The sequence below is a fragment of the Nicotiana attenuata genome, unplaced genomic scaffold (genome assembly GCF_001879085.1).
Source record: "Nicotiana attenuata strain UT unplaced genomic scaffold, NIATTr2, whole genome shotgun sequence".
In the NCBI taxonomy this organism is placed as follows: Eukaryota; Viridiplantae; Streptophyta; class Magnoliopsida; order Solanales; family Solanaceae; genus Nicotiana; species Nicotiana attenuata.
The window spans coordinates 567,221-594,787 of NW_017670433.1; the positions used below are offsets into that span (position 1 = coordinate 567,221).

A 27,567-nucleotide genomic window follows, 5' to 3' on the forward strand; every position below is an offset into this window, starting at 1 on the left:
TAGTGTGGGTAATTGATAGGTGTTGCCATCTAGGGTTAGATTGACTATGGGTGTTTGCTATTTGGGTTGATTTTATGTTTTAATCTATAAATTGGTGGTTGCAAACACTGATTTATGCTTTGTGGATTTGACTCTTCTTGAGAAAGAGAGTCTAAGTCTCCAAAATTGACCCAACAAGGAATTGGGATGGATTCATGAGAAATGATAGTTCCAATTAACGGGTTAAGCCTCGAGAGAGTAATCACCCTACTTGAACCCTAGTTGCTTGATCTAATTTGCCTACCCTTTTGGTCTCGAGAGAGTCAATTGGGCAAAATCACTCTCTCTACCGAGAGGTGTGAGAGTGGGTAAAATTGTGCAACGGTTATAGCATAAGCCCCAATTATGTCAATCGAACCTTAGTAACATCTACCTGTTAATTAACCACCTAGGTGATGTCACGACCTTAGTGCCTTTCTCACCATTAGATACAACATTAGCAATTATTTCGTAGCATAATCTAGTTTAAATTAGTAGTTTGATAATAGTAGTTTATAATTGAAAAAACCCAAAAAAATGTCGGAAGTGACATTTAGAACAACTACACGACTCTAGTCTAGATAGACATCCAGCCCCAATTTCTAGCTCTCTGAGGAATTCGAACCCGACCCTCATATCGGGTAAAAGCTAGTGCGACCCTCTCTTCCTACTTTATAGTAGTATGGAGTTGGCAGTGATCGCTTTTTGGCGCCGTTGCCGGGGAGCTAATGGTTTTGGCTATCTATTTAGTTAGTTTTGTGTGTTGTTCTTCTTTCCTTCTTTGTTAGTAATTTATGTGTGTGATTACTACAGGTACCAAAATGGCTTTAAATGCAAATAACCCTCTTGGAAATGTGCTTGCGGGGGAGGAGGTTGAGGATATTGGAGATGATGAGGTGCCTCTTGTACCTCCCGGACTAAGACGAGGCCGCCAGGCCAATGCTAATGACAATGTTCCAAACCCTCCTCCGTCACCTCCAAGAGCGGTTCCTCGGGTGCTACCAAATCAAGGATATGCAAGTGCTATTGTCCCTCCCAGAATCCAGGCGGGCTATTTTCAGATAACCAATGTGATGTTGACCTTACTTGAGCAGCGTGGGTATTTCACGGGAGCTGCGGATCAAAATGCCTACAAACATCTAAAAGGGTTCGTGGATAAATGTTGGGGTAGCAAGAAGACGAATGTGTCCGAAGATGCTCTTAGGTTAAGACTTTTCGCGTTCTCACTCCGGGGAAAGGCATTAGATTGGCTAGAGAGACTCCCCAATCATTCCATCACAACTTGGGATGAGTTGGCAGATAAATTTATTGCTAAATTCTTCTCACCCGAGCATATGGCGGCACTTCGAGATGAGATATTGGCTTTCAAGAAAGAACCCACGGAACCTTTGCATGAGATTTGGGAGCGGTTTAGAACAATGGTGAAAGAATGCCCAAACAACGATATGACCGAGGCAATGATTCAACAAACCTTCTACCGGGGCATCAGTACTACAAATCAATGTATAGTCAATCAATTGGCCGGGGGTAATTTTATGAAGTTGTCTTATGAAGAAGCTTGCGATATTCTTGATGAGATGGCCGACGCTTCTTCGGCTTGGCAAAGTAGGGCCAATGTTCCTCAAGGCGACCCTACGGTTATTCATTTGCATAAGGAGTTACACGACCATGGGCAAGCTATAGTGGAGTTGACAACTACTATGAATCAATTGGCTAAGGCACAGTTGCAACAAGTCCAAAACCCTTGCCAAGTGAACGCTATGGAAAGTTTTAATTTGCTTACCAACAAGAGAAGGCAAAAGAGGCAACAAAACCAAGGGAATTCCGAGCAATTTGATGATGAGTGTGATGGGTTTCAAAATGAGGGTTATGATGAGAAAAATGAAGAGGTACAATATGTTAACAATTATCAAGGCAATAGAGGCAACTCTTCGAACCAACAATGGCGACCCCAAGGAAATTGGGGCAATTAACAACAAGGTGGTGGTAATTGGAACAACAACAACCAAGGCGGTAATTGGAGGAACAACAATCAAGGCAACCAAGGGAATTGGAATGGTAATAACAACAATTGGAACAACAGTGGTCAAGGTGGGTGGAACAACAATAGAAACCAAGGCAACCGGGGGAAAGGCTTTCAAAGGCCCCCGATGTACCAACAACCGAACAATCCGCCGCTGTTTCAATCTCAAGGGTCTAGTTCTTCGGGTAATGATATGGGAAGAATAGAAATGATGTTCGAACAAATGATGAAGAAGAACCAAGATTCCGATGCTCAATTGGCTTCCCACAATACCTCTATCCGGAATTTGGAGGTGCAATTAGGCCAAATCTCTTAATCGTTGAATACTCGCCCTAAGGGTGCTCTACCAAGTGACACGGTAGTGAACCCTAAAGGTGGGAACAACCATGTGATGGCGGTTACAACAAGAAGTGGGAGAGGCGGTGATGTACATGCCTCGAAAGATAAGCAAGTTGTGGATGATGATATTGAGTTGCGGGAAAATGATGTACCTTTGATAGTTGAAAATGTGGTTGAGAATGAGGTAACAAATGATGTGAGGATTGACATTAATGAGGCCGAGGTGGAAACTCAAGATGGCGTGAACCCGTCTAGGGAACACGTGATTGACATGCCCGAGCCGGTAGTGCCCAAAGTCGAGGCACCTTTTCCTAGGCGACCTCCACCTTATCCTCAACGGTTAGCAAAGCAAAAGAGTGACAATCAATTCAAAAAGTTTATAGATGATGAAAAGCCTTACAATCAATGTGCCTTTGGTGGAGGCACTTGAACAAATGCCGGGCTATGCAAAGTTCATGAAGGATTTTGTCACAAAGAAGCGTTCCATGGATTGTGAAACAATAAAGATGACTCACCAAGTCAGTGCGATAGTGCATTCTATGGCCCTGAAACTTGAGGACCCCGGAGCTTTTACTATACCTTGCACTATCGGTAGTGCGGAGTTTGCCAAGGCCCTTTGTGACTTGGGGGCTAGCATAAATTTGATGCCTTATTCCGTCTTCAAGACTTTGGGAATCGGGAAACCTAGGCCAACCTCAATAAGACTTCAAATGGCGGACCGTTCGATGAAGCGACCTTTGGGCATAATTGATGATGTGCTTGTCCGAGTGGACAAGTTTATATTGCCGGCCGACTTTGTCATTTTGGATTGTGAAGTGGACTTTGAAGTCCCAATTATTCTAGGGAAACCTTTCCTTGCAACGGGGAAGGCTTTGGTTGATGTTGAAGTGGGTGAGCTAACTTTCCGAGTGGAAGATGAAAAGGTGGTCTTCCATGTTTGCAAATCCAAGAAGCAACCCAATAGCACCGAGGTGTGCTCCTTTGTGGACATTATCACAGCTGTGATAGTGGATGACACAAGTTCTATGATCAACGTGGAGGATCCCCTTGAGGCCGTGCTATTAAATCTAGATGTCAATGATGATGCAAGCAGAGTGGAGTGTGTCAATGCATTACATGGGATGGGCTCTTATTCCTATGAGCCGAGAAAATTGTCTTTGGATCTTGAAAATCGGAAAACTCCACCAATAAAACCATCAATTGAGGAGCCACCGGTGTTGGAGTTGAAGCCACTTCCTCCACACCTCAAGTATGAATTCTTGGGCCCTAATTCAACTTTACCAGTTATTCTTTCTTCTTGCCTTACTAACATGCAGGTTGAGGCCACTTTGGTGGTTCTTCAAAGGCGAAAAAGGGCAATTGGATGGACTCTGGCGGACATTCGGGGAATAAGCCCCGCATTTTGCATGCATAAAATTATCTTGGAGGATGATACAAGGCCTTCCTTAAAACATCAAAGGAGGCTCAGTGAGGCAATGCAAGAGGTGGTGAAGAAAGAAGTGATCAAGTGGCTTGATGCGGGCGTGGTGTATCCAATCTCTGATAGCTCATGGACTTCTCTGCTGCAATGTGTGCCGAAGAAAGGTGGGATGACTGTGGTGACAAATGACAACAATGAGCTTATTTCCACTCGAACCAATACCGGGTGGAGATTTTGCATAGACTACCGGAAGCTAAATAAAGTGACCCGCAAGGATCATTTTCCCTTGGCATTCCTCGATCAAATGCTTGATCGCCTTGCGGGGCGAGCTTTCTATTGCTTTTTGGATGGGTATTTGGGCTATAATCAAATCTTAATTGCCCCGGAGGACCAAGAGAATACCACTTTCACATACCCATATGGTACATTTGCTTTCTCCCGGATGCCATTCGGGTTGTGCAATGCTCCGACGACCTTCCAACGTTGCATGATGGCTATTTTCACCGACATGGTGGAAGAAATATTGGAGGTCTTTATGGANTAGTTTAGGTTTGATTTTTGGACTAATTGGTTGTGAGATGTTGCAAGGATTGTGTTGATGCAGTGCAAAACATTTTGGAAAATTTGAACAGTCTCTGAAGTTGCCAGTGCGGCCGCATTGCACTTCGTGCAGTCCGCACTGGTGAAAGCCAAGTGAGGTGCTCTCTGAAGTTTGCCACCGCGGCCGCATCCCATTTAGTGCGGTCCGCGGTGGACCTCCGTGGTCGCGGTCTGTTTTGTGCGGGCCGCGGAGGTTGCCTTCTCAAACTTCTTTTGAACAAACCCAGCGCAGTCCGCAGTCCGTTTTGTGCGGCCGCGCTGGTAGGTAAGGCTGGGCCCCACTAGTTTTCTATAAATAGACCTTAGGGGTCACCGGTTACACTTTTCAAAATTTTAACACTCAGAACCCTAAAAGTTACTGTTCACCTTCTCTATTGCACGAAAATCCTTGCTTAGATTGAATACTTGCATTCCATCTTCACATCTGGTAACATTTCATCCATTTTTGTTTGTTTAATTTTATAATTTCATTTTATTTTCATGACCAGTAGCCCTTAGCTTCTTCTTCTTCTCTATTTGATTAGCTTAGGTTAGTTTTAAATGCTGGTTTTTGTGTGCCTGATGTGCATAATAAGTGGGAAATTGAGTAGGGACAAAGTAGGTGATGACTTGAACAATATTGCAAAAAAAATTTGGAACCCTAACTCAGTGCCTGAACTAAGCACCCTCTGCGGACCGCGGTCGCTTTAGTGCGGTCCGCGGTGCACTGATGCGGTCCGTGGTACCACTTTATGCGGACCGCGGTGTTGATTTTATGGGAATGTGACATCTTGCCAAGCGCGGCCGCATTGCACTTTGTGCGGTCCACGCTGGCCCACCGCGGCCGCGATACCACTTCGTGCGGGCCGCGGTAGAGAGATTCAGAGAGGTGGTTTTCTAGACCCTGCCCCAATGCGGACCGCGGTGGCTTTTATGCGGTCCGCGGTGCCTCCAGTGCGGCCACACTCCTGTTTGTGCGGGCTGCGGTGCACTGTGTCTGCAACATGTTCTGCAACTTTTGGGCTTCTATTCTGCAATTCATTTGTCATCTGTTTCACTGCCTGTGCTTAGACTAACAATGTTAGATGTGTGTGCTTGCAGATAATGGTCAAACAAAGAGGTAGAGCTGCAAAACAACCCGGCCGAGGTGACTCCTCCCGGGGAGGCAAAGGCAAGATGATAAAACTCACTCCCCAAGTTCGGGAAAGCATAAAAAAGACAAGGAAGCTAATAAAAGCTGCAGACAGAGCTGCTTCTCATTCTTCGGGGAGTGAGTACGTGCTTTCACAGGATGTCTCTTCAGATTCCATTCCCACTCATGTCCCTGACTGGCCCGGAAGGTTTAGACTGACTGGTGATACTCCTCCGCCATCACCCACTGTCCGACAGCCAATCAATGTTGTGCATGAGTCATCTGAGGGCTCGGCATCGGTAGTGGGGACTAATCCACCTCCCCCACAGCTTCTTTGTCTAGGGAGAGTGCAGAAGGAGGCGAGGAGGAGGTTCAAGGTGCTAGAGAGGTACAGGGGGGTGGTGAACCTCAGGTTGGGGGTGTTGACCGAACTAGAAATCCCACAGCTTGGGAGGATAGGTTCGTCAGTCAGGTAGCATTCCACAAGTTTAGGGAATGGTGGCCATTACGAAAGCTGATTCTTGAGAGGAGTTTTATTGAGCGAGACCTTCTTCCCCTACACCCAAATATGCATAGACAGTTTCAAACTCGAGTGGGTTGGGCGCATTTTCGGAGTGAATGTGTAAAGGCAAATGAGCACATGGTCAAGGAGTTCTATAGCAATGTGGCCCACATCTTGAAGGGCACTAAAGTGACCAAAGTGTGGAACAAAAAGGTGGTATTTACTGGGAAGGCACTCAATGAATACTTGGGGTTCAATGACGAAGATGAGACCCTTTACAATGAAAAGTTGGCAATGGGCGAAGAGGTTCGTTCGTGGTTAGCTTCATACCTGGAAATCCCGGGTACTGTTCCAGAGTGGTTGCAAGCAGGGACCAAAATATTTCGGAAGACCTTTAACTTTGAGGCTAGGGGGTGGTTGACTTTTGTGTGCAGTTGGCTTGACCCCACTACCTATGATCAGACTATTCCACTTGCCCGGGTTGTTCTTGTTGCATCTATTATAGCGGGTATATCCGTATCAACGTTGGGNCCCTTCGAACTAACGTGCGATGCAAGTGACGTTGCGGTTGGGGCGGTATTGTGTCAACGAGTGACAAAATGTTCCATCCCGTGTACTATGCAAGTAAGACTATGAATGAAGCTCAACAGAATTACACGGTGGCGGAGAAGGAATTATTGGCCATTGTATTTTCCATGGAAACATTTAGGCCATATCTTATGGGGGCCAAGGCAATTGTGCACACCGACCATGCCGCCCTTAGGTATTTGATGACCAAGAAAGATTCCAAGGCAAGATTGATGAGATGGGTGTTACTTCTTCAAGAGTTTGACTTAGAAATAGTGGACCGGAAGGGAAGTGAGAACCAAGTTGCGGACCATTTGTCCCGCTTGGAGGAGGAAGGAAGGCCATGTGACGGCCTAGAGATAAATGATACATTCCCCGACGAGCAACTTCTTTCCGTGTCAATGTGTGACATGCCATGGTTCGCGGACATTGCCAATTTCATTGTAACTGGAATTGTCCCGTGTGAGCTCTCTTCTAACCAAAGGAAGAAGCTCAAACGGGATAGTTTGGATTTCTACTGGGATGATCCGTACTTGTTTAAGATTTGCACAGATGGTGTGATTCGAAGGTGTGTCCCGGAGGGTGAGCAATTGAGTATTTTGGAGGCTTGTCATTCCTCCCCCTATGGTGGCCATCATGGAGGGGTGAGGACGGCTTCGAAAGTTTTGAGTTGTGGTTTTTATTGTCCGGCTTTGTTTAAAGATGCGAGTGATTTAGTAAAGAGATGTTATCAATGCCAACGAGCGGGCGGGATTTCCAATAAAGACGAGATGTCTCTTAACACAATTCTTGAGGTTGACATCTTTGATGTTTGGGGTATTGATTTTATGGGCCCTTTTGTTAGCTCGTGTGGGAACACTTACATTCTTGTAGTAGTGGATTATGTGTCAAAATGGGTTGAGGCCGTGGCCTTGCCCAATAATGAAGCTAGGAGTGTGGTGGCATTTCTTAAAAAGAGCATTTTCACAAGGTTTGGTACACCCGGGGCAATCATTAGTGATGGAGGATCGCATTTTTGTAATTTAGCTTTTGATGCTTTGCTTTCCAAGTATGGTGTCAACCACAAAGTATCTACACCTTATCATCCTCAAGCAAGTGGCCAGGTTGAAGTGTCTAACAGGGAGATCAAGAGCATTTTATCCAAAACTGTCAATGCTAATAGGACCGATTGGTCTAAAAAGTTAGATGACGCTCTATGGGCTTGCTTACAAGACCCCAATTGGCATGTCACCGTATCGGTTGGTGTTTGGGAAAGCATGTCATCTACCAGTGGAGTTGGAGCATAAGGCCATGTGGGCCTTGAGGAAGCTTAATCTTAAGTGGGATGTTGCGGCCAATCTTCGTGTTGAACAACTCAATGAACTTGATGAATTCCGGTTCCATGCATACTCTAGTTCGTCCTTGTATAAGGACAAGATGAAGTACCTCCATGACAAATATGCTCGTGGAAAGGAGTTCAAAGTTGGTGATTTGGTCCTCTTGTTCAACTCCCGTCAAAGGTTGTTTGCCGGAAAGCTTAAATCAAAGTGGAGTGGGCCATTTGAAGTTGTATGTGTAACCCCATTTGGTGCTCTAGATTTGAAGAACAAGAGTGGTGAAGTCTTTAGGGTGAATGGGCACCGTGTCAAGCATTATCTTGGGAAGTTTTATGATAGCCATGTGGTGGCTGTGGTTCATTTCAAATGATGTGATGGTAACCCGCGTCGTGCCGCGACGTTAAATCAGGCGCTTCTTGGGAGGCAACCCATGTCTTTTTCTTCTTGTTTTATTTGATTTTCTTTGTAGTTTAGGTTTATTTTTGGACTAATTGGTTGTGAGATGTTGCAGGGATTGTGTTGATGCAGTGCAAAACATATTGGAAATATTGAACAGTCTCTGAAGTTGCCAGTGCAGCCGCATTGCACTTTGTGCGGTCCGCACTGGTGAAAGCCAAGTAAGGTGCTCTCTGAAGTTTGCCACCGCGGCCGCATCCCATTTAGTGCGGTCCGCGGTGGACCTCCGCGGTCGCGGTCTGTTTTGTGCGGACCGCGGAGGTTGCCTTCTCAAACTTCTTTTGAGCAAACCCAGTGCGGTCCGCGGTCCGTTTTGTGCGGCCGCACTGGTAGGTAAGGCTGGGTCCCACGTGTTTTTCTATAAATAGACCTTAGGGGTCACCGGTTACACTTTTCAAAATTTTAACACTCAGAACCCTAAAAGTTACTGTTCACCTTCTCTATTGCACGAAAATCCTTGCTTAGATTGAATACTTGCATTCCATCTTCACATCTGGTAACATTTCATCCATTTTTGTTTGTTTAATTTTATAATTTCATTTTATTTTCATGACCAGTAGCCCATAGCTTCTTCTTCTTCCCGTTTTTTCTCTATTTGATTAGCTTTGGTTAGTTTTAAATGCTAGTTTTTGTGTGCTTGATGTGCATAATGAGTGGGAAATTGAGTAGAGACAAAGTAGGTGATGACTTGAACAATATTGCAAAAAACATTTTGGAACCCTAACTCAGTGCCTGAACTAAGCACCCTCCGCGGACCGCGGTCGCTTTAGTGCAATCCGCGGTGTACTAGTGCGGTCCGCGGTGCACTGATGCGGTCCGCGGTACCACTTTATGCGGACCGCGGTGTTGATTTTATGGGAAAGTGAATTCTTGCCAAGCTCGGCCGCAATGCACTTTGTGCGATCCGCGCTGGCCCACCACGGCTGTGATACCACTTTGTGCGGGCTGCGGTGCACTGTGTCTGCAACATGTTCTGCAACTTTTGGGCTTCTATTCTGCAATTCATTTTTCATCTGTTTCACTGCCTGTGTTTAGACTAACAATGTTAGATGTGTGTGCTTGCAGACAATGGTAAAACAAAGAGGAAAGGGCTCCAAACAACCCGGCAGAGGTGACTCCTCCCGGGGAGGCAAAGGCAAGATAATAAAACTCACTCCCCAAGTTCGGGAAAGCATAAAAAAGACAAGGAAGCTAATAAAAGCTGCAGACTGAGCTGCTTCTCATTCTTTTGGGAGTGAGTACGTGCCTTCACAGGATGTCTCTTCAGATTCCATTCCCACTTATGTCCCGGACTGGCCCGGAAGGTTTAGACTGACTGATGATACTCCTCCGCCATCACCCACTGTCCGACAGCCAATCAATGTTGTGCATGAGTCATCTGAAGTCTCGGCATCCGGTAGTGGGGACTACTCCACCTCCCCCATAGCTTCTTTGTCTGGGGAGAGTGCAGAAGGAGGCGAAGAGGAGGCTCAAGGTGCTAGAGAGGTGCAGGGGGGTGGTGAACCTCAGGTTGGGGTGTTGACTGGACTAGAAATCCCACAGCTTGGGAGGATAGGTTCGTCAGTCAAGTAGCGTTCCACAAGTTTAGGGAATGGTGGCCACTACGAAAGCTAATTCTTGAGAGGAGCGAGACCTTCTACCTCTACACCCAAATGTGCATAGACAGTTTCAAACTCGAGTGGGTTGGGCGTATTTTCGGAGTGAATGTGTAAAGGCAAATGAGCACATGGTCAAGAAGTTCTATAGCAATGTGGCCCACATCTTGAAGGGAACTAAAGTGACCAAAGTGCGGAACAAAAAGGTGGTATTTACTGGGAAGGCACTCAATGAATACTTGGGGTTCAATGAAGAAGATGAGACCCTTTACAATGAAAAGTTGGCAATGGGCTAAGAAATTCGTCCGTGGTTAGCTTCATATCTGGCAATCCCGGGTACTGTTCCAGAGTGGTTGCAAGCAGTGACCAAAATATTTCGGAAGACCTTTAACTTTGAGGCTAGGGGGTGGTTGACTTTTGTGTGCAGTCGGCTTGACCCCACTACCCATGATCAGACTATTCCACTTGCCCGGGCTGTTCTTATTGCATCTATTATGGCAGGATACCCTATCAACGTGGGCAATGTTATGTCACGCGTCATTTCCGCAGTAGGGCTTGAGCATGACCGGAACTATCCTTTTCCCAACACCCTCACTATGTATTTCTGGGACCTAAAGGTGGAGAAGAGACCTTTTGATATCAAGGTCAAACCTGTGGCTCCGTTTTCGTGGTACAGTTTGAAGGGGCCAGACAACCCCAAGGACAAGAATTACAAGCCGCCTGCCTCTGCTCCAACTGGCCAGTCTGCAGAGCCGGTTGCGGTAGAGCTCTCCGCTGAGCCCACTTCCACTGAGCCTGCCTCCACCACCGTTGAGTTACCTCCAGGACCTTCCACTACTGCTGGTCCTTCTACTTCAGCTGGCTCGGGATTCCGTCTTCCCGGGCCCATCCTATCACTGCCCACCAGCTGAGCCAGGCACTTCATAGCTTGAACAATTGGATGTCAGCTGCGTCATCCAAGTTGTCTACACTGTCTTCTACCATTGCGGCTCAGTCAGCACCACAGCCAGCACAGATTCCACAGTCCATTGAGGACACATTGAAGAAGATCCTGGAAAACCAGGAAAAGATCATCAGTACTCAGGATCCCTTGTCTAAGGCAGTGGATTCACGTGGCAAGGCTCTGAAGGAGCTTGCCAGGGAGCACAGGAAACTGCGCAAAACACGGGCTTCCATGGAGTCTGTGAAGGAGCTTAGAGCAGATGTGGACAAGCTGAAGGCAGACCAGCTACCCTTAGACTTGCTATTTGAGGATCCAGCTCCAGCAACAGTACCAGCAGCAGAGCCACAGCAGGAGCAGAGACAAAGGCTTCTTAGGAAGAAGAGGAAGCTCCCCAATGCAGATGAGGCGATCATCGAGTTGGCGGAACCACCGGAGGTTTCCTCCAGTCAGCCACAGGATGTTCCTGATATTCAGCCTGTCCAGGTCCAGGCCCCAGTCCCAACAGCTGAGCAGCCGGAGACCGGGAACCAGTCTGAGGTTCCCGCGCATACAGAGGACTCGGGGACCACTCATGATCCCATGCAAACGGACACGGCTTAGGGAGTCTTCATATCTTTACCCTATACTTTTTTATGCTTATTTTTGCTTTAGTTGGCATGGGGGACAATGCCAGCTTTTATTTGAGGGGGTGTGCCCTACTTTTATCCATTGGATGACTGTATATATAGATTGATTTAGTTTATGCTTTCTTTTGATTTTCTATTGGTCTGTATATAACTTTACATTTAGTTACTTTCATCGTACTTTTTATCTTCCTTTTGGTCTGTATATAAAGTTACATTATTGTATATATTCATCCCCCGTTGTATATTCATTCCCCGTTTGTACATATTCATTCTATTTTCTATTTTTCGTAAAAAAATTTCATTTTTAGCTTCTTATATAGGCTCGTAGCTTTTTGTTTTGTTTTGACGCTTTTATTAAGCCTTTGGTTTTCTTAATGCCACGGTTCTTTCCAAAGGTGGAGTATTGTGTGAACCGGGTGGCTCTTCCCAGTGATAGATGGCATGACAACATTCTTAAGGGTTTGAGTCCATTATTGTTTTTCTTGTTTTTGGTAGTTTATAGTTAAGGGTACCTCAAGCAAAGCTTCACTTGGGCCTAACACATTTGCCTTTGATCCCATGGTCAAAGACAAGTGGTTGTGTTTAGGATGGTGAAAGTAGCGACCTTGAGACTCTTGTGTTGACCAAACAATCATCATGCGGTCTTTCGGACTATTGTGTGCTCAATCGTGTCTAAGGTTGTTATGGGCCCCCGACTCTATATCTTTAGTAATCCTTGAGTTTGCGTGGTGAGAAATTGAATTATGAGTCCAAGTCCCGAGCCAATGGTCTAGAACTTGCCCTGAATGTCTGTTGAGGAGAAATTTTGAGCGAAATTCGACTTGAGAAGTGATTATAGGCTCTCCTTGATCCAAATGATAGTTGAACAATTTCACAGCCTACCAATGATATAATCCGTAGCTAACCCTTTTGAGCCTTAAACCTTTTTCTTTAAAGAACAAATGCTACAAGCCTAAGCCCGTTCTAAATTATACCCTCTCTTGGCACCCGATCTTTTCTTGAGCAATGGCAAAAGTCTAAGTTTGGGGGGAGAGACGAGAAAGGGAACAAAGTGGTAAAAGGTACAAAAGCAAAGAAAAGGAAGGCAATGAAAAAGAAAAGAGAAGAAAAAGACAAAAAGAAAGCCCAATGTGAAAATGATCTCAAAGGGATTCAAGAAAAGCAAAGAAAGAAAGGCGTGGAAAGTTGAAAAAGGAGAACTGGTTTGAAACACAAAAGAAAGAGTGACAATGTGTCTCTCTAACCCCTTAGAAAAAAGTGAATGACTCAAAGAGTCAAGAGAATTGTGCCAAATGAATCAAAAAAAAGTGCTTAAGGGAAGATTGAATCCACTTGAACAAAAACATGTCCTACCCTTACCCAAAAGCCTTCACATTGACTCCACAAAAGCCCTATATGATATTGAGTTGAATGACGCTTGCATTAGTGGATACTTACATGAGGGTCAATCATATGGTACTTAGAGACGGACTTGTGACTTTTTCTTGAGAGAGATGAGTGAATTCCCATTAACCTCGATTTGTGTGTCAATACTCTAAAAGATGAGGTTTGCTTAGGGAAAGTTGAGGATGGATGAGTTTGGGTTCCACAGCGACCAAAGTAATTGAGAGAGTTCTTTGATGTAATGAGTCAACTCTTGATGCTCTTGTGTCACACTTGATCCATGGTTTTTCAAAGTTTAAATGTTGTTGATGATTCATTCGTATTGAGGGCAATTGTTAGTCCCAATTGATGCTTGTTGAGGTTACTTTAGGATAGCTGGAAATACTTGAATTTTCCCTTAAAGGGTGGGTCTTATTTTGTTTGCTTGAGGACAAGCAAAGGCTTAAGTTTGGGGGAGTTGATAAGTAGGGATTTTAGCGTGTTTTATGCTTCTACTTGCCTATGCTTTGAATATAAATTGTTATAAAATAGTCCCAAAAGGCTCATAAGTTGTGCTTGATTGCAGGTTTGATCGACAAGGTGACGAAATGTCAAGGATCGGCCCAAAAGGAGTGAAACCTGCTCAAGTATCAAAGACCAAGTAAACTGAGGGCAAACAAGCCTAGCGCGGACTGCTCAAAGTCGAATGCGGCCACACTAGATGGTTCAGAGAGTTGACAAAAGTGGGCTTCAGGCAATGCGGCCGCGGTACATATAGCGCGGTCCACGGTGAAGGCTCCGCGGCCGCGCTACCTTTTTGTGCTGTCCGCGGACAAGAGATTAAGAGAGATGGAATTATGCCAAGTCCAAGCCATGCGGTACGCGGTCGTGATTGTGCGGACCGCGCCAGTTGCCTCCGCGACCGCGATCCATTCTACACGGTCCGCGGAGCCCAAGTTCAGAGAGCCTAGAATTGAAATCAAAGAGCCTAGTGCGGCCGCGGTCCATTTTATGCGGCCCGCACTGACCCCGCAGGGGTATTTTTGTCTAGTTTTTCCAGCCTAGTATAAATAGAACATTTTACCAATTTTAGGTCATCAGTGAATTCCAGAACTGAGTTGCGCTCGTGAGAACCTCAATTGTAGCCATTTTTGGCATCTTAGTTTCAAATTAACGATAGATTCTTGTATTTCAATTTAGCATTTAATTAATATGTCTTGTTCTTCATCTATTTCTTCATTTTCTCCTTCAAGCATGAGTAGCTAAACCCATTAGCTAGGGTTGTGGCTCAACCCTAGTGTGGGTAATTGATGGGTGTTGCCATCTAGGGTTAGATTGACTATGGGTGTTTGCTATTTGGGTTGATTTTATGTTTTAATCTATGAATTGGTGGTTGCAAACACTGATTTATGCTTTGTGGATTTGACTCTTCTTGAGAAAGAGAGTCTAAGTCTCCAAAATTGACCCAACAAGGAATTGGGATGGATTCATGAGAAATGATAGTTCCAATTAACGGGTTAAGCCTCGAGAGAGTAATCACCCTACTTGAACCCTAGTTGCTTGATCTAATTTGCCTACCCATTTGGTCTCGAGAGAGTATTTCGGGCAAAATCACTCTCTACCGAGAGGTGTGAGAGTGGATAAAATTGTGTAACGGTTATAGCATAAGCCCCAATTATGTCAATCGAACCTTAGTAACATCTACCCGTCAATTAACCACCTAGGTGATGTCACGACCCTAGTGCCTTTCTCCCCATTAGATACAACCTTAGCAATTATTTCGTAGCATAATCTAGTTTCAATTAGTAGTTTGATAATAGTAGTTTATAATTGAAAAAACCCAAAAAATATTGGAAGTGACATTTAGAACAACTACCGACTCTAGTCTAGATAGACACCCAGCTCCAATTTCTAGCTCTCTGAGGAATTCGATCCCGACCCTCATATCGGGTAAAAGCTAGTGCGACCCTCTCTTCCTACTTTATAGTAGTGTGGAGTTGGAAGAGATCACGCTCCACGACCAAATGAGGGAGCATCAAGAAAGGGCTGATAAGATACCGGGCGCCCCGAAATTACTACGAAAATGGGACGTCGGTCGTTTCGTCGAACAACTATACAATGAGGAGGCATCCCCACATGCAATACCCAAAACCTTCAAGATGCCGCCATATTTGAAGATATATGACGGCACGACAGATCCCGAAGATCACATCATTCATTGCGTCACAGCAGTAAAAGGCAACAACCTCTCAAAAGAGCAAGTACCATTAGTGTTGCTGAAGAAGTTCAGTGAGACCTTAACGGGGGGAGCCTTAACCTGGTACTCACAATTACCAATACGCTCTATAACAACGTTTGAAGAAATGGCCAACAAGTTCGTCACCGCCCACGCCGGGGCTAAGAAGGCGGAAGCTAGGGTAAATGATATATTTGTCGCTAGGCAATCGCCTAGCGAGGGACTCAGGGACTTCCTCGTTCGGTTTAATAGAGTAAGAATGAGCTTACGAAATGTATCAGAAGGGATGGCGGTGGCAGCTTTTCAAAATGGGTTGAACAGGAATGGGTTGAGAGCGACCAGAAAGTTATTAAGTAGGCTCATAAAATACCCTCCCACCACTTGGGAAGAAATTCCCAATGCTTACTGTGCTGAGGTGAGAGCAGACGAGGATGACCTTAATGGTCCAACCCAACGGTTAATGTCGGTCCAAACAGAATCGAGGAAAGACCATCGTAATGACGGTCGAAGAGATCAGTCAGGTCCACGCCTCAACCGAGACAGGCATCAACCCTATGTCAGAACAGCCATCCCACCATCTCCTCGCCATGCTGAAAGACCGTCCAGGCCGCATACAGGGACCATCGTTAATGCGCACAACTTTTGTGTTTCCCCTTCAAAAATAGTGTACGCACTAGAAAAGCTCGTCCCGAAGGTGAAGTGGCCACAAAAGATGAAGTCCGACCCAAGTACCCGAAAGTCAAACGTTCTTTGTGAATTTCATCAGGAGCAGGGTCACAAAACCGAGGACTGCATAGCCCTACGGCAAGAATTAGTGAACATGCTCCACCAAGGGCACCTAAGGGAGCTAATGAGCGACCGAGGAAGAGCCAACTTCGGCTGCGGACGAGAACAACACCAAGGCCTTCCAAAACCACCATCCCCCGCTTGCACTATCCAAATGATCATCGGCGGGGGCAATGAAGCAGCAATCAACCACGTGAAATTTACCACCACACATAAACTGAAGTAGTCGATCACCCACGAACGGTATGATGACCTCGAAGACAGTATCATCTTTGATAATTCAGATACCCACAGTTTGACCTTTCCTCATCTCGATGCTCTTGTCATTACTTTACGTATTTCAGATACTGATGTAAAAAGAATAATGGTAGACGACAGAAGCGGCGCGTGTATTATTCACCCTCGAGTTCTCGCACAAATGCGACTCGAGGACAAGATAGTACCATGCTGCATAACACTAAAAGGTTTTAACAATGCAGTCGAGCGAACCTCAGGAAAAATAACGATGCTCGTTCTGGCTGGGGGCGTCACCCTAGAAACAACGTTCCATGTCATGAACCAGGATACAGCTTACAACGCCATCATAGGACGACCATGGATACACACCATGAGAGCCATCCCGTTTAGCCTGTATCAAGTAATCAAGTTCCCTACTCTGTGGGGGATATTTAGCAACTGAGGCGAACAGCGCACAGCCAAAGAATGCTATCGCATCGCCCAAGATTGTACATACACTCAACAGCTAAAGGGAACAGACTCAGAAGCATAGCAATTACCAAAGTCGGGGTCCGAACTCAACGAACAAAAAGACATTATCAAGGATCCCGACGTCGCGGAAGCCGCAGGGTCAACGATAGAAGACCTCGACCCCGTCCAAGTAGACAGCAGCGACAACATCAAAAGGGATTACATAGGCTATAAACTCCCAGAGCTAGATAAATTTCATAAGTTTTTAATTAACAACGCCGATCTGTTTGCTTTTTCCCATGCAGATATGCCAGGTATCCCGAAAGACGTTGCCACACACAAGTTGAACATTGATCCACTCTACCCTTCAGTACGACAAGTAAGAAGAAAATTCAACACCGCAATTAACGAAGCCGTCAACGATGAGGTGGATAAACTACTCGCTAACGGCTCTATCCGAGAATCAAAATACCCTCAATGGGCCACCAACATAGTCATGGTGAAAAACAAAAACGGAAAGTGGCGGATGTGCGTGGAATTCACAGACCTAAACAAGGCCTGGCCGAAAGACTCATTTCCGTTGCCTCACATCGATTAACTCATCGACGCAACGGCAGGGCACGAGTTGTTGAGCTTTTTGGACGCCTACTCAGGTTACAACCAAATCCTCATGGAGGAGGAGGACCAAGAAAAGACTACTTTTATCACCCATCAGGGAACGTACTGTTACAGAGTCATGCCATTCGGGTTGAAGAAGGCAGGGGAAACTTATCAAAGGCTGGTCACCAAGATGTTCAAGGACCAACTCGGCAAAACAATGGAAGTGTACACAGACGACATGTTGGTCAAATCAAAAAAGAAGGAAGACCACATCGACCACCTGAAGGAAGCCTTCGGTATTCTAAGGCAATACGGTATGAAGCTAAACCCCGAGAAGTCTGCCTTTGGCGTAACTTCGGGCAAGTTCCTCGATTTTCTGGTATCACAAAGAGGCATCAAGGTCAACCCCGACCAGATCAAAGCCATCGAGGGAATACCTGAAGTATTGACCAGCAAGAAACAGGTATAAAAACTTATGGGCCGTATAGTTGCCTTATCAAGGTTCATCTCAAGATCCTCTGACAGATGCCACAAATTCTTCAACGTGCTCAAAAAGGACAACGGGCTCCAGTGGAGTTCAGAATGCATCAAGGCCTTAAGAGAACTAAAGGCATACTTGTCCTCGCCCCCGCTGCTCACCAAAGCAGAACCCGACGAATGCCTCATGGTATACTTGGTCGTATCAGAGGTCGCGGTAAGAGCGGTATTGGTCCGTGAAAACAAAGGTACGTGATCTCCAATCAATTACATTAGCAAAACCCTGGTCGACGCCGAAACAAGGTCCCCCCACCTCGAAAAATTGGCCTTGGCATTGGTTATAGCTTCACGAAAGCTTAGACCCTATTTTCAATGCCACCCCATATCGGTGGTGACGACCTTCCCCCTACGAAGCATCCTACATAATCCCGAACTATCGGGGATATTGGCCAAGTGGGCCATAGAATTGAGCGAGCACGATATAACATATCAGCCGCGAACAACGATAAAATCGCAGGTACTCGCCGACTTTGTTTCGTTGCCGATTTCAGTGCCAAAATAATGCCTGAGGTCGAGCAGGAAACTTCTCGTACCTCTCCCAGGTTACCCAACCTATGGGTCCTATACACCGATGGCGCGTCCAACGTGTCAGGATCTGGACTGGGACTCGTACTCGATGTCCCAACAGGTGAAGTCATACTCCAATCGGTGCCCCGATATGACTAAAAATGAAGACTAGTACGAGGCCGTAATTGCAGGAACAAAGCTAGGTCTCAAATACGGAGCACGACGAGTCGTCCTCAGGTGCGACTCACAACTCGTTGTCAACCAAGTCACATGGACTTTCCAAATCAAAGAGCTGAGGCTACAAAAGTACCGGGCAGAAATTCATAAACTGCTACCAGAATTCGACTAATGTTGACTCGACCAGATACCTCGAGCACAAAATATCGAGGCAGATAGCCTCGCCAAGTTAGCAGCAGCCACCAAAAACATTACAAAAGAAAACGAGGTCACCCTCCTCCACTCGTCAATAGAAAAACTTGAGGTACGCTCTGTAAATTTGACTTGGGACTGGCGCAACCGTATTATAATATATTTGCAGGAGGGAGTACTCCCATCAGACAAAAAGGAAGCCAAAAAGCTTCGAATGTAGGCGGCCAGGTACAGCATCATAAACCATGACCTATACAAAAGAACATTTGGAGGCCCCTTGTCGAAATGCCTAGGGCCAAACTAAACAAGACACGTCCTCGAGGAAGTACACGGAGGCCACTACGGTGCCCATACCGGCAACCGAGCCCTCGTCAGATGCCTTATACGAGCGGGTTATTATTGGCCTACCATGAAGAAGGAAGTCGCCGACTACGTCAAGAAGTGTGAGGAGTGCCAGAAATACGCTCCTATGATAAACCAAGTGGGCGAGCACCTCCACTCGGTCACATCACCATGGTCGTTCATCAAATGGGGAATGGACATTGTCGGACCCCTTCCAGCAGGGCGAAGTAATATACGATTTCTTTTGGTTTTAATTGACTATTTTTCCAAGTGGGTAGAAGCAGGTGCATTCGCCCAAATACGCGAACAGGAATTTATCACATTCATATGGAGAAACATCATATGTCACTTCGGCATCCCCAAAGAAATCAGCTGTGACAACGGACCCCAATTCACCGGAAACCGTCGAATTCTTCGAGAAATGGCACATCAAGCGAATACTCTCCACGCCATATCACACTGCCGGTAACGGCCAGGTCGAATCCTCCAACAAAACAATACTAAACATCTTGAAGAAAAATCTTGAGGACGCCAAGGGACTGTGGCCGGAATTGCTACCAGAAGTACTGTGGGCATACTGCACCACGCCAAAAACAAGCACAGGACAAGCGCCATATTCACTAGTCTATGGGACTGACGCCATGATACCACTCGAGTTAGGGGAACCTAGTTTGAGATATTCCAATGAAACCGGACCAGGCAACGACGAGAACAAGAAACAAGACCTCGACGAAGCAGAGGAGCGAAAAGACATGACTTACATAAGAATGATAGCCCAAAAACAGCAAGCAGAACGATACTACAACAAAAAGGCCAAAGTACGACCACTCAAAGTCGGAGACTATGTACTCAAGGCCAAAACACAGGTGAGCAAAGATTCAAGAGAAGGTAAACTAGGAACCAATTGGGACGGGCCAAATAAAATCACGGCAGCAGCAAACAAAGGATCATTCCAACTAGAAATAATAGAGGGAAAGCTACTACAAAACAATTGGAATGTCGCCCACCTCAAATACTTCAACTTCTGAAAACGGACGCCCTCCAAGTCATACTCTTTTTCCCTCGCCTGAGTTTTGTCCCAATTGTGTTTTCTCGGGGAGGTTTTTAATGAGGCGATGAAGGGGACATCTCGAAGTTCAAGCATAATTCATCGCCCCGCATATCGACTACTTCTCCAGGCCGAAGGATGAAGGGACTAGGTAGACTGGGGCTTCTCCAATGTATGTATAAAATAAACAGAAACATGTAATATTCTCCAATAAATGAAATAAACAAAGCAGCATCATTGCACAACCCCGCCAAGTCATTTTACACTCTACATTCGACCTCGCTCGAATTACGTTACATTCGACCTCGCTCGAATTACGTTACATTCGACCTCGCTCGAACTACTTTACATTCGACCTCGCTCGAATTACGTTACATTCGACCTCGCTCGAATTACGTTACATTTGGCCTCTCTCGAATTATGTTACATTCGGCCTCGCTCGGATTACTTTACATTCGATCTCGCCCGAATTACGTTACATTCGACCTCGCTCGAATAATGTTACATTCGACCTCTCTCTAATTATGTTATATTCGACCTCGCTCGAATTACTTTACATTCGACCTCGTTTGAAGTACTTTATATCCGACTCGCTCGAATTATTTGATTTTCAGCCTCATCAAACCTCGATCTCGTTCGAACTAATCAATACTAGGCCTCATGTCGGTCTATGTTCGACTCAGCCAATATCAACCATATACAAACAGCCAAAAAATCAAGGATTTCACATAGCAAAAAAAAAAGAGAAAAAAGAGAAAAGAGAATGGGACTCCAGAAATACATAGCAAAAAGACAATTCTTCCATTTCAATTATCGGATTACAATACTTTTTACAAAGGGCTCGAGGACGCCCTCACAAAAATATCAAAGAAACAAAAAAAATAAGTACAACGGCTTCACGCCACATCATCCCCATCGGCGTACTCATCATCATACCAGGGATTAAAGGCAAGCCTATCCGCAGCGTCATCATCCTCATCCCCGCCAGACGTACCAGAGTTGTAACCACAAGCTTCACGGGTTGCACGTTCCTTGACACAGATGCCCTCAAGCTCCGCTTCGAAAACTTTCACGGTAGTCTTCAAAGATTTGTACACATCAAGTTGAGCATCGGCATGGACCCACATTTCATACAACTCATGCGGCATACGAGGATCGACAAAAGTATGAGATGTAGAAAGTTGTGACTGCCGTCGTGTCTCCTCGGCCCTCAAGATAACGACTTGCTCATTTAACCCGGACAACTCCGCCTCAAAACCCTGGATCCGTTATTCCAACCTCGCCACCTTAAGCGCCGATGTCTCCACCTCGTTAGCCCACTCGAACCAGCAAACACGGAGGGCGTCATCTAGGGCCGCCACTTCAGCCATAGCGGCTATTCTGCCTTTCTCAGCCCGACTCAATTCTTCGATCTTGGCACTTATCTCACCCCTCAGATCGATAGCCCTTGCCTCCCTCTGCCCGAGTTCAACCGTTAAGGATGCCACCTGCGCCTGAAGGTCAGCATTCTCAGCCATCCCCCTTTACTCACCTCGAGCTTGTCCTCTTTGGCCTTTAGCGCTGCCCCAAGCTCGCTGCACCTACTGATGGCCCTCATAAGCTCATCGTCCATCTCCCTTAGCTCTTCATCTTTCTTCGTCAGCTCATCGTCTTTCTATTTGAGCCCATCATGAAGCGACTGAAACTCTCCATCCTGGCTAAGGAAGTCGGCCAGCGTTCGGTGCTTAGTACGGTACTCCTTGTACTTGGAGGTCATCTTCTTAAAAATGGTCATCCTCTGCTCCTCCCGACGGTCGCACTCAATCCCCATGATAAGAGTCTGATGCAGAAAAAGAACAAAAAAAAAGAATAAAGAGAAGAAGTCAGTGTAAGCATATTACGTATACGGACTAAACTTAACCTAACAGGGAAAAGCACTCACTCGCAGGGCCATGCCAGATATACCCAACGATAGATCCGCATCTCTCATCGCATGTAGCGTCGTATTCTCGAAAGTCGCGCACAGGGGAGCAAAGGCCGGCACCACTCGTTCTGTGTTGGCCAAGAGGTCATAGTCCACAAAAATGACTATATGCCAATTAGGACCCTCCGTCCTTACCTCCACACTGGTAGTCCTCTACATAAAGGTTCGTATCTCCTCAGGGTCGATCTCCGAGCCAGAGTCGTCGTCCCACGCAGGGACATCTCTATTTCCCCAAGCCGTCGATGATGAGCCACGTTCTGCGCCATGTAAGCTCTCCGCTACCACGAACCCCATCAACCCAAGAGGGTCTCCTCTCCATAACGACATCCGCCGTAGAAACGACCTCAACATCGAGCGTAAGCACGGATTCCGCTTCCAAAGCAACGAATCTTTCCGGCTCAGTGTCAGTGACAATGGCCTTCCCGGTCTCCACCCTTCATCTTTTCCTCAATGTTGTCTCCTCGCCATTAGATGGCTCGTCCACGAGGTGAAAAATAGGCTGAGAAGAGATCTCGTCCCGCACGGCAATAGTTTGGGGGGCGGATTCCCTCATTGGTGGAACTTGAGTCCGACCTCCTCGAGCTGATTCAGCTAAGGTAAACTGCATTTCGGCCGACGCGATAGCTTGGCGAAATACAGGCACTAGATCCTTCATCTTTTTGGAAACTCGCCGACCTGGAAACAAAGGTAGGTCGCATCAAAAAGCGATAGTGAACGGCAATAAGTTGAGGTGGGAATAACACTTACTTGACAAGGTCATAGGTGCAAAATGCTTGTGGAAGGACGCCCAATCACGAATTCCCACGGTGTGGGGTAACACGCGAGCCACCCAATCTTCAATATCGAAGACGGGAGAAGGTGCCCGTCTCTCAGCTGAAAACAAGGAAGCCACGAGTGAGTCAAAAATGAAAGAATAAAAGAAAATAACAAGCATAAGGCAAGATACTTACGATTATAGTTCCATTGCTCGGGAAACCCAGCCGGATTCGCCACCAGGTGATCAGTCTTGATGAAGAAGTACTTATGCCAGAACCTTCGGTTCGTCTTATCATCCATCCCAGCCACCAACCCTTTGATCCCACGATACCGCAAGTGTACCAATGTACCTCTATAAAAGCTGGGCAAAAACAGATGCAGCAGGTGGCGAATGTTGACCTCACAACCGGCCAACTCTACATACTTCGCCATCATCAGAAAAACTTTGTACAAATAAGGGGAGAGTTGCGCCGGGTAGACGTTGTAAAATCGGCAAAATCCTCCGCTAATGGGGGGAAAGGAAGAGAATAACCGATTAAGAACGGATAGACGTACAAAGCACAATATCCGGGTCGGTGAACCTCTATGATGTCGCCCCCGGCCGGAACAATTTTGACGTGAGGAGGAATGCGATATTTAGACCAGAGGTCGGCTATTTGAGGCGGTCCCGTCTAAGAAAGATTCTGAGCAAGAGCGGGAGCGGGTTCCTTTGGGAAATCATGTCTGACCAAAGGGTTCTTGGGGACCACCTCCTCCACGGTGGGGAAGCTTTCCTCCTCTTCAACCATGAATTCCTCACCGCCGGGAGGAAGGGCCACCGATAAGGAGTAGCATCAGAAACTTCATCGTGAATATGAGGGGATGTTTACATATTTTCATAGTGAAACGAATGCAAAAAAGCTTGAAGAAGAAGATATCAACTGGGTAAGAAGTCAGGGACTGGAATTGAAGAGGCTGCAAGAGATTGAAAGCGGAGATCGGAGAAGAAGATCAAAGGAAACAATACATATGCGAAATGAGAAATGATGAAATTTTTCGAAAATGAAACCCCCCCCCCCCCCCGCCTCACCTATTTATAGGGTTGGGTGACACCAGAATCAAAGCAAAGGACCGTCAATGGAACCATAATCGAAGCGACAGAACCACAGACACTGCATGGGAAAGACGCGCAATGATGACGTGCGTGGTCATGATGTCACCCCACATTAGCCACGCCAACTACAGCCCTGCTGGCCATGCCGTTTATTTGACCTCGGCCGATTCGATTCAATCAACACGACCAAATTTCTTCTCAACGGTTGCAGACCAGATCCGCTCATCGAGGACGTGCAAGATCACGAGCTCAACAAGCGGAGGGACTAACTGTATTGGTCTAAATTTGGGCGGCTTGATAACTACAAATAAACATGGTCGAGGATAGAGCCGACCACAGCACAATGGCGAGGAGTCGTCTTAAAAAGGATTATTGCCGAGGTCAAGTAAAGGGGGGATGGAAACAACGGTAGGATAGTTTAGCAATAGACATAAGGAATATTCCATTGGATATTCTTTATGTTGTACTTTTTAGGGTTTCTTGGGAATATCCCTTATAAATAGGAAGAGATAAAGAACAAAAAGAGGATTTTCACTTTTTGATAAGGGCACTTGTAAAGAGTTGACTATAAAGAATATACAAAAAAGCTTGTCTTGTTCAGTGATTCTGTTGCTCAACACACGTTGTTCACTCTTTGTTTACAAGATCCAAAGATTCCTTGTCCATCCTCATTTACCATTATCCCACGTTGCTGTCAGGAACAAGAATCATCCAAGTCATCTAACATTTGGGTGATAAATTCATCTTTGTTACATTTATTGCCATTATCTACATTTATTGCATGTTCTTATTATTATAACAGTCATTGACAATCATTGAACACGTGCCTGATAATTATTATTCTCGAACACGATCTCATCCCACGGATTTGTTTAAATCTTTTATCTAGAATTTATTATATCTAACTAAGATTCACCCTCCATTTCCTCATTAATTAGTTTAACAAAAAGCTTAACACTTTTTGATCAAACACTACCGACCTTTAAATTTTAATTAATCATTTTTCCAGACTTCTTTTATCTCATTTTATTACTTCATTTTTCAAATTTGATACTTCAAAAACAATGTTAGCTGACACATCCTTGGATAGCAAACAAACGAAGGGATGAGAAATGATGGGGTGATAAGTGATACACCATGTTGTGAAGGGACGGTTAGAATCCTTCGCTCTTAATCAGAAATTTTGAATTTGAGCCCTAGGATAAAAATTTCTTGATTGGGAGCATTTTTTTCTTTATTCAATAAGCTTTTTTGAAGGTTACAAATCTGAATTAGTTGGGGCTAGTGAGCTTGGGCGATGGATACTGAATGATTACAACAACATTATATTCGCCTAAATCCAAAATTAGTTGTGATCGATAGTTACATGTAAATCCTCAATATTTTAAATGCTCTATTTGAATTCATACTATATCAATATTCCATACTGAAGAATTAGTACCATCTAACACTTGGGGATATCGGATTGTTAAAAGGAAGAAAAAATGGTGAGACTTTGATGTCGACGTAAAACCAAAAAGAGAAATTATTAAATAATTGTCCTTTCAAAAAAGCAAATAAGTTACGTATATCTTGGCCCCTTCGATTAGTTAGGAAACAAACCCTGAACGTGCTAAATTATACATCACGTATTTAATGCTTATCACTACTACACTGCTGGACAAGTTATCTTTTTCTTCTTTTTTCAACTGGAACAGTTATTAAGAAACCCCACTAGTAAGCAGCTGCCAGCAAGACTTTCTTTTTGTTTGGAAATGTTAATTGAAACATACGATTAGTTTCGGTCTAACTACGATGTTTAGACTTTAGTGTGACTGTAATATTGTTTACTTCGAAAATACGAGTAACAATTAAATTTGATTTGTGGTTTTAAAGATATGTGATTTAGTTTAATACCAATTAATAATCAAGAAATATGAAGTAGAAATGAAAGAGATAAGTGAATCAAACCAATGTTACTTAGCAGTAGTGACCTCGAGATGGTGACCTCGAGACGGGTCAAAAGCAATAAAGTAAGAAAAGTAAAGCAAGAGCAGTAGAGCTAAAGGATAATGTTGATGAACAGTAAGAGAGAAAAGTAGAATAGTATATTGTTGCCAATGATGATATGATATTACAAATGACCGGGATCCCCTTTATATAATAGGGGAACCCTAAATAAGGTATATTCTCATTTTCAGTAAAGAATCTTATTGGGACAGCTGTATAACCGTCTAGTACAGATTCGTACAGATCCATTCCGGAATTTACGCCACGATCTTGGGGACGTGGCAGGAATCTTGTCCTTCTGTAACAAACTCATAACGGCACTGTCACGGAGTTGGTCGTACTCGGTTCCGGTGTTCCTCGAGCACTTATGTCTTCGAGCCTCTTATTCTACCTTCGAGCTTGAACTCGGCTCTGATGTCCCTCTAGCACTTAGATCCTCGGGCATTGCACTCTGTCTTCAAGCTCGAGTTTGGTTCATCGAGCTCGAACTCGACCTTGCCTGAAGTCGGGCTTAAGCTACCCCTCAAGCCCGGAAAATCGGGCATACCTGATTTCGACCATATATATATATATATATATATATATATATATATATATATATATATATATATATATATATATAACTACGATGAAATTGTAAATAGTATGATACTCCTACGAATTAAAAACATTAGAGTTTAAAAATAATTCAAACTGACTCATATATTTGCCCGTAATAATAAGTATCCAAAAGTATTGAAAACATGCTCAAAAGAAAAAGGATTACACTTCTTTTTTTACACTTAATAACATAGTTGAAACATAAGGTTATAAAACAACTAATTAGTTAGACTGCAATATAGTTATATATTAAGTGCCATTAACTAACTTGAAAGTCAAATAAAGGAAGGGTAGTTTAGTCAACCAAGGCGTCATATGTGCGGCTGCTAATATCTCAATGATGTCACCTTTTATGCGGTATCATTAGTAAACAATACAAACATATTTGGTGTATTAGCAATACAGTTTATTAACAATAGCGGGCTTTAATCCAAAAAACAAACATTGAATTATTCGACCCAGAATTTATGCTACAGACCTAAAAATACAAACCTTAGTAATATTTCTAATATGAATTAATTTGATTCTAATACATGCATGGAAGATTAAGTTGAATGGTCAAAAGTATTGAAATTTGACTATAATGCTCAAACACATAAGATAGGATGGTCAAAAGTATGAAAAGAAGCTTCAGGTTGAATAGAATGAAGCTTTTGAGCTGTTCAAGGTTTTCGTCTTCGTTCAATGTAGAATAAGAGGCCATTGGCCTCATATTGTGTCATCCAACAACGCATCGATATATATATATATATTCTAAAAGTTACATATATAATGTCAATTTATTAAAACGATCTTAAATATCCATAACCACATATTCAAACTTAGCTTGTACAAACTCAGTTGTGAAATAGGCCGACATAGACTTGCGTTAAATTATGTGTAAGACTGTAAGTTAGTAACTGCCATATATCCATATGGTTAGAAGATAACGATATTTGGGGTTCGTCGACCTTACTGATTTTATTTATAAATATCTAGAAAAGAAGGCATTTAATTTTCTCGGCGCATGACTCTTAAAAGTTCTCCAACAGCAGCCCGCTTTCAAGTTCCAATTTCCGCATAAGAATCACGTGATAAATATTGCATAATAATGTAGTGTGGCAAATTTCCTCCCTCGTGTCATTTTCTTTCCACAGACATATAAATAGAGCCACTTATTACTCACAAATCAATCAA

General features: G+C 44.5%; 1 protein-coding gene across 1 annotated transcript; it reads left to right on the top strand.

Moving 5' to 3' along the window:
- The first annotated feature begins 14,902 nt into the window (after window positions 1-14,902).
- LOC109239322 lies at window positions 14,903-16,126 on the top strand. Its single transcript, XM_019405870.1, has one exon. The coding sequence runs from the start codon at window positions 14,903-14,905 to the stop codon at window positions 16,124-16,126; it is 1,224 nt and encodes a 407-aa protein (XP_019261415.1).
- Window positions 16,127-27,567: the final 11,441 nt, after the last annotated feature.